This window comes from Piliocolobus tephrosceles, chromosome 15 (genome assembly GCF_002776525.5).
Source record: "Piliocolobus tephrosceles isolate RC106 chromosome 15, ASM277652v3, whole genome shotgun sequence".
NCBI classification, from domain to species: Eukaryota; Metazoa; Chordata; class Mammalia; order Primates; family Cercopithecidae; genus Piliocolobus; species Piliocolobus tephrosceles.
In genome coordinates this window covers 55,781,383-55,794,185 of record NC_045448.1, presented here as the reverse complement: position 1 = coordinate 55,794,185, position 12,803 = coordinate 55,781,383, and the positions used below count along the sequence as shown (strand labels likewise).

The following is a 12,803-nucleotide window of genomic DNA, read 5'->3' as shown; positions in this document are numbered from 1 at the left end:
ATAACCCTGATCCGTTTACTTCCAGAGGAATACATGTTAGCATTCTCTCTGGAATGTTTTTTGCCATTTGGATTTAGCCTATATATTACTGATAATGACTCAGCCTGGCACTTGGAAGGAACGCCTTGAAATGTGAGCATGTGGGGATGAAATTATATTATACTTGTTGTTATTGTATTAAGTTGTTATTAACTGGACCAAAGAAAAAATATGTAGAGAATATTTGCCTAATGAAATTTGTCTCCTTTATAATCATACTTTTTTTCTGATAGCTATTACAAAAAAAAAAAATGGTTCTGGTGCAGGTAATCAAATGAACACAATCAAAGAATTGTCGTATTTTAGTACCACCTAATATACTTTTTGCATCCTTCTATTTTATCGTCAGTTACCTCCCGGTCAGTCTAACATTTCAAATGTATTTGGCGCTAATATTTTCCCTTTTGCTTTTTCATAAGCCAGTAATAAAACTTAATGGTAAACATAGCTGAAATTAAATGGGGGCAATATATGACACAAATGTTATAATTAGTGTTATTTCTTTTCCACACTGAGTCAAAGATTATTTCACAGCTATTTCAACTTTTTAGATATCATAATTCTGACCATAACACTTTAAAATATATTTATTCATTCAAAATTCATTGAAAAATCGCATGCTATGATATTAAAATTATGTGATTATTTTACAAAAGTAGACCTATAGGAAAGAACTATTTACTACCCAAATAGCTATATGTATATATGCAGCATGTTTTCAAAAAAAAAAAAACATACACTGTGCATGTAAGAGAAATATGTATCATGTCCATGTGTCCTGAGGACCGTTGGAAAATACAATCTAGACTTCAGAAATCATCACCTGCTGTGGCGTCATAAAATTTCCCCAAAACAACACTAGTTCTTTTTTTTTTTTTTTTTTTTTTTTTTTTAAGATGGAATCTCACTCTGTTGCCTAGGCTGGAGTACAGTGGCATGATATCAGCTCACTGAAACCTCTGCCTCCTGGGTTCAGGCGATTCTCCTGCCTCAGCCTCCCGAGCAACTGGGATTACAGGAGCATGCCATGATGCCTGGCAAATTTTTGTATTTTTAGCAGAGATGGAGTTTCACCACGTTGGCCAGGCTAATCTCTAGCTCCTGACCAGCTTCCCAAAGTCCTGGGATTACAGGCGTGAGCCACCGCGACTGCACAACACTAGTTCTTATCTATGTTTTATCATAACATTTGGAATCAAATTTTTAGTGGTGGAAATACCTTAGAAATCATATGGAACCAATGTGTCCCAAACATTTAAGAAAAACAACACTTTCTGTAAGTGAACTCTTACATGGATGCCCCAAATTTTAAAAAACTAATTTCATTTAAAGTGAAAGTGAAGCAACTCTGACTCAATTGAGCAGTTGCACTTATTTTCTCTAAGACACCTCCAGTTCTCCAAAGGATTATTTGTAAAACTATTCGAAGATTCAGTATCCTAATTTTATTAATGATGAAGCTGGATAGCTTTCAGTATTCCTGGCCTACCTTTCTAGAAATTTTAAACATATTCTTATGCACTGCATCCCGTTTGACCAAAGCAATTTTAGCTATAACCAATGTAAGGAGGAACATTATTTGCCTATAAAATATGCATCAAGCCCTGGTTTTCTTAGTAGATAATACAAATATTTCATTCCAGATGGTTTTGCTACTACATGCAAGATTATGTTTAAAACTATAGGTGACCATTTAGTAAATAAACATAGTAAGGCTATCTGGCACTAAGAGGGGGGAAAATGTAATTGTTATAGTTTTTTTAAAAAATTACAGCTTTCCTAGGAATATTACTTACAGCTTTAAAATATAAAAATCAATCTTTAAGTATTGAGATGCCTATGCAATTAATAATTTTCCCAGTTACAGATTCCTTCTCCTTGCCCTACTCAGTGAAAGTGCATTTCTTATCTTCTGAATTGTATTTTGTTTCATCTTTGACTAAATAATATGAAATGCTTTTCTCCTGCAGATGTGGACAAAGTACAAGAAAGCAGAAATTCAAAAAGCAGGTCTAGGGAGCAACAAAGCTCCTAATTCTGTTACCCACTACATGACATGTGGGCCAAGTGGTGAGTTTCCTGCTTAAAATGTAAATGAGATTAGTCTCATTTATACAAACTAACCAAATTAAGTGTGAAACAAGAGCACATTGCATTAACAGATGTAAATATTGCTTGCTTAATTCATTGACTTTCTGTTCTACTTACTAGTGAAGCAAGATTAGTTGGCTGCCATAGGTTTTTACTTGTCAGCGCAAGGAACAAGTTTTTTTGTTTTTAAGTTTTTTTCTCACTTTAAATTTAATTTTACTAGTGAATTATGTTCTAGGAATTACTTTTTTAGTTTGAAGCCTTTTGTGGTAGGAATACAACTTCCCCACAGTTTTCTTGAAAATTAATGAGAATAAACTAAATGCCTATTCTATGATGAGCCACTCAAAAATTATCTCTGATTTTCTGTCATTCTCATTCTTATAGAAATATCTGGTGCATGCTGTTCTTATAGTGGCTGCTCTGTATTTTGTATCTCTTTTCAAGCTTTTCTTATATTTTCTTTCTTCTTTCTACCTTCCAACTAAATACAGAGAGAAAAGTGTCCTTCAGTTTCTCAGTATGAAGCCTTTATTTCTGAAGTAACAAGACACCTAGCAACTATAGGAATCATTTTTAAAAATCTTTAAGGAGACTTTTAACAGTCCTTCGTGAATAGAGCAGGCAAGAAACACAAACCTTCATTCCTTGAATCAAGGAGCACTACTGGATTCAACTGCCAAAATTTTTTAAAGGTTTTAGGACTTACTATACCTTGTACTGTTAAGATCTACTGAATAAAGGACGTTCTCTCACTAAGGACCAAGTGTTTTAAGGTTAAGTGTTTAAAGAAGTACTCCAAGAACAATCTGCTTTTTTCATCATTTGTTTTATGAATTTATCCATGTTTGCTTAATGCTTCTGCTAAGTGTTAGCCAAAATCTAGCCATTTATATTTAGTTGTGTAAACCTAAATTAAATGCTGTAGTATTTTGTGGAATGTACTATATAGCAAGATACAGAGAAAGTTGTTTTGGCATGTCAGAGCCTTATTTGGTTAGCAGACTGCATGTGTTGGTACTTTTTTTCTTAAAGCCAATTATTTTGATGCAAAAGAAATTCAGTTTATAAGATAAATCTGAAAAATCCATAACGAAATAGGAGTTATAAAAAATTTATAGTGATATTAATCTTTACATATTTCCCATTAAGCAACACTAAGCATACATGCGTTAATCCACGGTAAAGAGTGTTTCTCTGAAACTTTTTTTAGTAAGATGGTTTTCCAGCAAATGGCATTCCCAAGATAAAGCTGTTGTGCTTTAACTCATTTCTTTTCTTTGGTATTGGGTTATGTATGTGTGTGCATTTTTTTAACTTGAGAGCTGACTGTTGCTTAAGAAGTTTTCTAATGGCAAAAAGAATGTAAATAACTTACTATGATCTGCATTTTGCCAGAAACTCATTTATAATTAAGGCTATCATTTATTAATGACTTTTTTTCTCCTTTATAATATTACATTAAAATTGATAATTGTTATTGGTACTTTTGAAATATTTGTATGCATTTGTTACCTTTAAACATTTGGAAGAAGCACAAAAAAATAGATTTAGTTAACCCAGGAAACATCAATTTTTTTAGTAGTTCCAATTTTATATCACAGTTTTATTTTCTTATGAAATCAAAAAATGCATTGATACTCATTAATGCAAATTCATTATTTAACATCAATATCAGAGTAATCTTCAATGAAATGAGAAAGATACTGACTTTTTAAAATTTTAACAGTGTACTTCTTAGGCTTTCATTACCAGCTCTAAAGAACTTTTTGGAATAATTCCATATTCCGTAGTGTGTGGTTTATGAGTTGTGGGTTTCATCACTAACCCAGTAACCATGAGAAAAGTCTCTCTCCCTCTGTCTCTCTTTCTCTCTCTCTCTTTCGTAGGCCAGTAGCAATGTTGTGTTCACAGTCTACTTTCCAAAAGACCATCAATAAAAAAGAGAGCATGTTTCAATTGAAATGGAACTTAAGAGAACTTGAACTTACTTACATACTTCAATGCCACCGATAACTTAGGTTTTACCACCAAATGCTGTTAACATTAAATCATTTTGAAACTCTTGGATGAAAGGTGCTATGTAAATGTAAATACAAAGGATTCTTACTAACATACAAGTAATGCACAACAGAAATATTTAAAACCTATTCTGTAGACTTTGAAACATCTCTCTGTCATAACTCCCTGGATTCAAGTAGCACATTGGTAATAGGTGTCAGAGCAGTCTAGAGACACCTGCATGTCAAAAAATGTACATTCATTTTTAGGTGGACAAAAGTAAACATAGAAATTATGTTATGGCTAAATACAGTAAGTGGGTAACTTAGATTTATATTAGCTAGCATCTAATTTGCACAACTAGAACATATCCCAGAACAATTACTGAAAAGCTGAAATTTAATGAGTGGTGAGGTAGCCCAATGAGGGCGAATGACATCACAGCTTGACCTCTCCAGAACACTAATATCTTAAAATAGAGAACATGCTGCGTTAAGTGCATTAGTGCTTCAAGCAGAAAATGCTGAAAAACAGCCTGTAAAGTACTGAATCTGAGTAGGCTGACCCTGAGAAGGGACAATTAAAGAGACAACCAAGGGAACACATTGAGACTACAAAAATATGAATAATCTCAATTATATTCATGACACTTTTTTCATACCATTTCAAGAAAGCACTAGATAAGAGTAACCACATGAATATTTTACTTTCTCCAATATACCTTGAGAAGCAAACTGTAGGAAGCCACTCTTCTCCCTTAAACTTCTGCCAAACAATAATAAAGTCAACTGGAAACTAACTGGAGCCGTTTTAACTGGGGCCTGGCATGCTTTAAATTATCTAGCTCTATTCTAAATCAACACCTAAACCCCCAAGGAAACTGCAGAATCAATATACAGGGTAATAGCTTTGGTTCAGAGCTCCAATAATGTGCTTCAGATCTGTCCATGTGGAAATGCTTTCGTCCAAATTTTTTAATTGGTGGTTACCAAAGAGTTCACAAAACAGGTTTGTATGTAGCACCTTTCATGCAAGGCATGCTAAAAGCCTATTTTAAAATCACTGTGCATATTATAGAATTGTAGCCACCTCCCAATGAAGTACTACAGCCTGTGCTGTCTTAATGGTTTATGTCAGGAAATGAAAAAGATACTGTACCAAATCTGGAATTACAATGGGGAGTAATAATGTATGCTAAATGACTTTTGTATTTTAAGTTACTTTTTGTGAGTGGTGAATTTTTGTGTTTTTCTTTTCAGCTACACTTAGTCCTGAGATGTATTTTTTCTTTAAGTCTTGAATGAATACAAAAGGAGCCCATTTTATAGTATAAACCTTGATGTACATGTTGAGATATCTGGACAATGAAAATGCCTTAAAAGGAATGCATATGGATAAAGTTGCACTTATAACACCCTTCAACAAAATCTGATTTTAAATTGTCTTTTTCTTTTCTATTAAGGGTTTTCTTTTTCAGTGTCTACCATTGTACTTATAACTGTTATTAAATACCAAATCAAATAATGTAAAAGCTGTAACATTTCCTTTAAAACTAATGCTAATAAGGGATTTAGAATTGAATGGCAAAATGTTTATTACTTGGCAATACCTGATGTCAGTCACAGGCATCCAACTCATGACAAGAGATACCACTGTTTGTTTTTTAAAAAACATTTTTCATTTTGGTACTCCTTCAAAAATTAAGTTGGACTAACATTCACGTATCAAACTAATATAAAAAGAAATAAAACCAAGAGGTGATTTTTGTAACAACTGGTTAGTAATCATTTAAAAATGATATCATTTTAGCCAAGTGTTATTTTATTTCTTTCCGTTTTCCCTAGAGAACTATTGTCAGACATAACCGATGACCTTGTTTAGTTGATTCTGTCATAACATTTTGTGATAAGTGTTAGGGGTTTGGAAAGAGCGTCTGTCAGTTTTGTCAGTCCCAAAATAGGTTTAAATGTGATCTAATAGATTGCACAAATGAATCTCTCATTTTCACTTAGACTTTAGGAGACAAAGCAACTGGCTTCATCCTTGGGCAAGTCAGTTTTTCTGGGCCTGTTTTAACCATAAAGTGGGGAGGGCAATTAGACCAAACACCTAAGGTACTTAATTTATGTGTATTCATTAGTACCTTCATTTCATATGCAGAGCAACCTAAAACAGCTACTTTGTGTTAGAGATAGAATACAGAGTATGTAAAAACTAAGAGGAACCTTAGAATAAAGTCCTTACTTTTATTTTGCCTTTTAGTAACACAACTTGGTACAGATTAAGTACAATATTTCTACCAGATGGAAACTACTTTTTGAGTGATCAAACTTAGGAAAATGTGGTTCTTTTAAGAATATCCCATTTCAGAAAAACAAACAAAAGACCATCCCATTTGCTTGTACTAGAAGGAAATACTAGAATTTTCATGACCACAAGAACAGGAATAGCCTACATCAGATCCTCTCTCCACTAATGAAGGATTTTGTTTACATTTAAGTGAGATTTTAAAAATGTCAACTTTTCTGTTTTAGAGCTAGCTTTTATATAACAGATGACTCCAGATTTTCCTGAAATTTTATATTGTCTCAGATGCCATAACTGAAAGGGAATGAGTAGGCCTGGCATGGTGGCTCATGCCTGTAACCCCAGCACTTTGGGAGGCTGATGCAGGCAGAACATGTGCTCAAGAGATCGAGACCATCCTGGCCAACATGGTGAAACCCCGTCTGTACTAAAAGTACAAAAATTAGCTGGGTGTGGTGGCGCACGCCTGTAGTCCCAGCTACTTAGGAGGCTAAGGCAGGAGAACCGCTTGAACCTGGGAGGCGGAGGTTGCAGTGAACTGAGATCGCGCCATTGCACTCCAGCCTGGCAACAGTGCAAGACTCTGTACAAAAACAAAAAAACTGAAAGGGGACGAGCAAAACTTTAGTATAGCCTGGAGGACAGAAGAAATTTGGACACGTATGTTCACATTTCTTTCAGTTCTCCTGTCTCAGCGTCCCAAGTAGCTGGGATCACAGGGATGCGCCACCACGCCTGGCTAATTGTATGTTCACATTTCCAACCTCTAAGACTAAACACATCCTTGTTTTGGGGGTGGGGGACAGGGTCTTACCCTGTCATCCTGGCTGGAGTGTAGTGGCAGGATCACTGCTCACTGCAGCCTGGACTTCCTGGTAATCCTCCCACTTCAGCCTCTCAAGTAGCCGGGACTACAGGCGCGGTTGTTATTATGTGTTTTGTAGAGACAGGGTTTCCCCATGTTGCCCAAACCAGTCTCCTGGGCTCAAGCAATCTTTCCTCACCCTTGGCCTCCCAAAGTGCTAGGATTACAGGCATAAGCCACCACGCCTGGCCCCAAATCCTTTTTAATAACAATGTATATTCCATTACCACATTTTTAAACATAATATTTTGTTAAGACTAGTCAAGTGTAGTAGTAGAAGGGGAGGAAAGAGTGGAACAAGGAGTTCCATCTATAACTGACTGAACAATCAGTTGAGATAACTTACTACCATCAGGCCAGCCTATAAATATAACTTTTTTCTTTTCTTTTTTCTTTTGAGACAGAGTCTCACTCTGTCACCCAGGCTGGAGTGCAGTGGCGTATTCTTGGCTGACTGTACCCTCTGCCTCCTGGGTTCAAGTGATTCTTCTGCCTCAGCCTCCCGAGTAAGCTGGGACTATAGGCACACACCACCATGCCCAGTTGATTTTTGTATTTTAAACAGAGACGGGGTTTCAGTATGTTGGCCAGGCTGGTCTCAAACTCCTGACCTCAGGTGATCTACCCAGCTCAGCCTCCCCAAGTGCTAGTATTATAGGCATGAGCCACTGTACCCGGCCTGTAACTTTAATAGTACAATGATTATGACATTCCACCCCTAGCTGTTCTTCTGGATTAAAATTTTGTAAAGATATATTTTCATAGAAAGTTAATTAGCTTATTTTTCACTGGGAAAAAAAATCACTGGTTTATAAACAAACCCCAATAATGGGAAGTGTTTACTTTTGCCTTCATGTTTGTTTTAATTATCTTGCTAGGGAGTTCTTATTCTTTAATCCCCATTTCCCAAAAATAGCCACTATCAACAACTTTTTTTTTTAAAGACAGTCTCACTCTGTCACCCAGGCTGCAGTGCAGTGCTGTGATCATAGCTCACTATAGCCTTCATTTTGTGGGCTCAAGTGATCCTCCTCCCAATATGCTAAGACTACATGTGTGAACCACCACACTTGTTTTATTTTTCAATTTTTTGTAGAGAGGGGGTTCTCTCACTTTGTTGCCCAGCCTGGTCTGGAACTCCTGGCCTCAACTTATCCTCCTGTCTTGGCCTCCGAAAGCAGAGATTACAGGTGGGAGCCACCACACCTGGCCTCAACAATATATTCCTATATTCCTTTTGATTTTTTCCCTGTATTATGTACACTATCATAATTTTATACATACTGTTTTACAACTTGCTTTTTTCAAGTACAATAAGCACCCTAAAGATGTAAGCTAATCTTAGAAGTGTTTTTAATTGTTGGAGGCATTCCTGTAATAAGTAGTTGTCATGGGAGATGGAAAACTGTATCTCGGAGCTGACTAAAAGTACCTCCATATATCTTTTTAAAAAGAGCTCTTTTATAGGGCCACAGTGGCTCATGCCTATAATCCCAGCACTTTGGGAGGCCGAGGCGGGTGGATCATCTGAAGTTAGGAGTTTGAAACCAGCCTGGCCAACATGGTGAAACCCCATCTCTACTAAAATTACAAAATTAGCCAGGAGTGGTGGTGTGCGCCTATAATCCCAGCTACTTCGGAGGCTGGGGCAGCAGAATCGCTTGAACCCGGGAGGCGGAGGTTGCAGGGAGCCAAGATCACACCACTGCACTCCAGCCTGGGTGACGAGCGAACCTCCATCTCAAAAAAAAAAAAAAAAAAACCAGCTCTTTTAAGATGAAATACTATATTCCTCCTGAAGTGGTTTACGTAGTCACCAAACTTAGTGTACCAAATATTCTTACGCTTTCAATGCTTTTTATAAATTACGAATCAGAAAAACAGGTTTCAAAAAGAAATTTATTCTAAACATTGGCCCATTTAGTTGTTTTTATCAAAATTTAGTATTATGGGATCATGTCCTGTCGTCTTCACAAATGTGAGAAAGTCTTCAGGGCTCAATCCCATGGTTGCAGCATTGGTCATTGGATGAAAGTACACCTTTTCATGTCCACCTTCGAGAATAGCAGAATCCAGAACAAACTTCACATCTCCATCATCACAGAAAAGTGCCAAGGGTGTGGCACAGCCTTGACCAACTTTTAGTTTTTCTAGCATGGCTGTTTCATCAGCAAATCGCAGATTTCCACTCCCAACACCTAACTGTTTGGCAAGCTCATTTAAATTAATTTGTCTATAATGAAGAACTGTCACCAGCCAATAATTCTTTTTCTTTTTGTCTTTAAGAAATAGGTTCTTACTATGTGCTCCTTTCAAATGTTGGATATGAGGCATCATTTCTTCAACTGTAAACACCTATAAAATATAAGTTTTAAAGTAATATGCATGTTTACATATGCACACATTTATACCTATTTTGCTTGCTGGGCGAAAACAGCAAGGTTAGGGAGTGCTTATCGCCCTGAATTTCACTGTTAAAGACCCATCTTCACCCCATTACCAAATAATTACTTACAAGCCCATGCCATCTAATTTCCTCATCTCAGGACCTCAGGCAGTTTCTTCCGTCAGTTTTCTATTCCAGTGTACTGGCCAAGTCCTCCACAGCAGCTTTTTGTTATTTCTGAATTTAAGCTTTCAGTACTGAAAGTTTACAGCAGTTCTAGACTCCTATTCCTTAGCATTCCCTTATGTCCAGACCATGTGACAACCTCCATTCTACAAATATGTAACCACAGAGAAGGTGAGTGGGGAGGCAATAAGAACCCAGACTAACAGAACATCAGAAAAGCTGGCATATGCACACATAAAGAAGGGGGAGAATATAGGACTATATGGGAGGGAGGAAGGTCAGAGAAAATGATTCCGGTTTTGATGTTGTATTTGTGAAGGTGAGGAATACTAAAGTTATATTTCTCTACTCTTTGAAGATCACCATATTTAGCCATTATCAACTGTTAAGCCTTGGGTAAACTTCATGTCCTTGCACCACTCAAGTTACACATTGGTTCTGTGAAATATTTGCAAGTGGCCGGGCAGGTGCGGTGGCTCAGGCCTGTAATCCTAGCTCTTTGGGAAGCCCAGGTGGGAGAATCACCTGAGGTCAGGAGTTCGAGACCAGCCTGGCCAACATGGTGAAACCCCGTATCTACTAAAAGTGCAAAAATTAGCCAGCGCGCTTGTAGTCCCAGCTATTTGGAGGCTAAGGCAGGAGAAACACTTGAACCCAGGAAGCAGAGGTTGCAGTGAGCCGAGATCGCGCCACTGCACTCCAGCCTGGGCCACAGAGAGAAATTCAGTCACAAATAAATGCAAGTAAGACTTCCAATCAAAACACAACAAATGTTACAATTTATGAAAATACAGGCATGTCAATTTTGGTAAGCACTTTTAGGGGTGGTGGTTTCTGCCATGCTGAATGCTTTGTGATCAACCCTGACCACGGTAGAAAAATATCACTGAACCTCAGTGTCCTGCTCTATGTATGGTGCCCCATACGTCGTACCTACTGAACACAGTGTTAACTACTTGCTTGTTTTGTCTACACAAAAAGTGGACAGACTGACCCAACACCCCAGACCGATTGAAGATGCACAGTCCTCCGTATGTTGTGCTAGTTCTTAACACGGAATGTAAGCAAATCACTCCCGAGAGGAAAGGTTTCCTTGCAGTAACCTCATGGTCCCAAGACGGAAGTCCTCTGCTGCCCCTGCAGGGTTACCTTCGTATTTTGAGACCAGGGAAATATTCCAGGAGCGACGTTCTCACGGTACATTGACCCTGAGACACCTGATCTTGGCTGCCTCGCCTGACGGACGTGCAGCACAGCCCACCCCACTGGGCCTGTCTCGGCGGTCACTTTTAGGGGTCTCACCTCGGGGTGCTCCACGACTTCGGTGTCGATGGCCAGGGCACCGAGCCGCTGCTCCAGCGCCGCTCGCAACTCTGCGGCCGCCATGCAGTCGCTGTCGTGGCGATGGGCGGAAAAACTGGGCACGGCTTCCCGCGGCTGCGCAGACCGGAGCCTGAGGCGGAACTGCCCGGGGGAATCTCGGCCGATGCTGGCAGCGTGGTGCTGGTGCTTGCTGGAGGCGGGTCCGCCCTGTCCGAGCGCCTCGCCCGCTGGTCCCTGAACATCGTCCGCTGAGGGCACCGGCTTGCGAGGGCCTGCGGGAGCTCTCATCAGGCGCCTTGCTGCGGCGGGGCCTGCGATCTCACAGCTTCCCTGATCTCATTTCAGGTTTCCCAGATCACCATATCTTCTCTTGAGCGTTTGGGAGTTTGGGGGTTTTTTTGTTTTTCGGGACGCAGCCTCGCTTTGTCACCCAGGCTGGAGTGCAGTGGCGCGATCGCGACTCACTGCAACCTCCGCCTCCCGGGCTCAAGTGATTCTCTCGCCTCAGCCTCCCAAATAGCTGGGATTACTGGCGGCAGCAATCACGCCCGTCTAATTTTTGAACTTTTTGTAGGGCCAGGGTCTCGCCTTGTTGCCCAGGTTGGTCACGAACTCCTGGGCTCAAGCGATCCTCCAGCCTCCCAAAGTGTTGGGGTTACAGGCCTGAACCACCGCTTCCGGCCGCTTTTATTGTTTAAACCGCAGATAGGCGGTGCATGGTGGTTGACGCCTGTAATCCCAACACTTTGGGAGGCTGAGGCAGGAGGATCGCTCAGAGCCCATAGTTTGACACCCGCCTGGGCAACATAATGAGACTCTGTCTCTAAAAATAAATAAATAATCATTAGTCAATCACACCCCCCATAGTAACTCCCAGATTAGGGAGTGTGGAGGGGGCCCAGATCCACATTGTTCTAAGGCTTTTCAACTTTTATTGTAAATTATAATTTCACATTTTACCCTTTCTGACAGTTCTTATTATTGATCTAAGAATAATTGACTGTGCCACTATGACTCACCTTTTTCCAAGGTAGTTTACCTCCAGGTAGTTTTAAGCTATCTTGGTGTTTTCAGCTATAAAAAGCAAAGTAGCAGTTCCTCTTAAAAGACTTTCCTCTTCGTCTAATTAGGAATAAATAGTAACTTATCTTAGATGCAAAATTCATTCAAAGACCCGTGCTAACATTTTTAAATATCTGCTAGCCGTAATAAAGAAATCAATGTGCTTTAAGTTCTTAGCTTCCACAATTTAGCCCAAATATTTGCCCTGGCATGCTTATATTGGTCCAAGCAAGCATTAGGTCATAGCATATTCCTCTTCCTTATTTAAAAGTGTTCTTATCTTTCTCAGCATTCCTTAAGTTACTTCCTCCTTCCTTTGTTCTCCTCTACCTTTGCCTCTTTTAAAAAGTTCTAAGTTGCTAGCCAATTGGGGCAAATACAGAATGTGACCTCCCGTTCCAGCCAATGGAAACCGGACACACCAGTAGAGTGGATGTGTCAGGTTATCAATGACGCTCTCGCCTTTGCTGGGTGTACTCTTCTGGCAAAACGGCTGGTGAGTGTACCCTTTCTGCAGGAAGTAAAAACAGCCTTACTAAATAA

General features: G+C 39.1%; 2 protein-coding genes across 10 annotated transcripts in view; one reads left to right on the top strand and one right to left on the bottom strand.

Moving 5' to 3' along the window:
* CCDC88A (coiled-coil domain containing 88A) overlaps positions 1-5,904 on the top strand; it is a 133,276-nt gene extending 127,372 nt beyond the window's left edge. For 4 of the 9 annotated variants that reach the window (XM_023228276.2, XM_023228280.2, XM_023228279.2 and 1 more), the window contains 2 exons: positions 2,010-2,109; positions 2,625-5,904. In XM_023228276.2, coding sequence (XP_023084044.1) covers positions 2,010-2,074 — 65 coding nt within the window. In that variant the 3' untranslated portion in view covers positions 2,075-2,109; positions 2,625-5,904. The remainder of the gene's footprint in view (positions 1-2,009; positions 2,110-2,624) is intronic. The other 5 variants (XM_023228281.2, XM_023228275.2, XM_023228277.2 and 2 more) reach the window with 2 other exon arrangements.
* A 3,280-nt stretch (positions 5,905-9,184) lies between these two features.
* On the bottom strand, positions 9,185-11,602 carry LOC111553455 (putative prolyl-tRNA synthetase associated domain-containing protein 1). The gene is made up of 2 exons (XM_023228282.2): positions 11,178-11,602; positions 9,185-9,658 (listed from the first exon to the last, which is right to left on the bottom strand). The coding sequence occupies exons 1-2, from the start codon at positions 11,484-11,486 to the stop codon at positions 9,224-9,226; spliced, it is 744 nt and encodes a 247-aa protein (XP_023084050.1). The 5' UTR covers positions 11,487-11,602; the 3' UTR covers positions 9,185-9,223.
* Between the last annotated feature and the right edge of the window lie 1,201 nt (positions 11,603-12,803).

Excerpts from the sequence above, each read along its gene's own strand:
- LOC111553455 (XM_023228282.2), bottom strand. The coding sequence starts at position 11,486 with ATGAGAGCTCCCGCAGGCCCTCGCAAGCCGGTGCCCTCAGCGGACGAT. Across the intron at positions 9,659-11,177 it reads AAGTCGTGGAGCACCCCGAG|GTGTTTACAGTTGAAGAAAT; the intron begins GTGAGACCCCTA and ends TATATTTTATAG.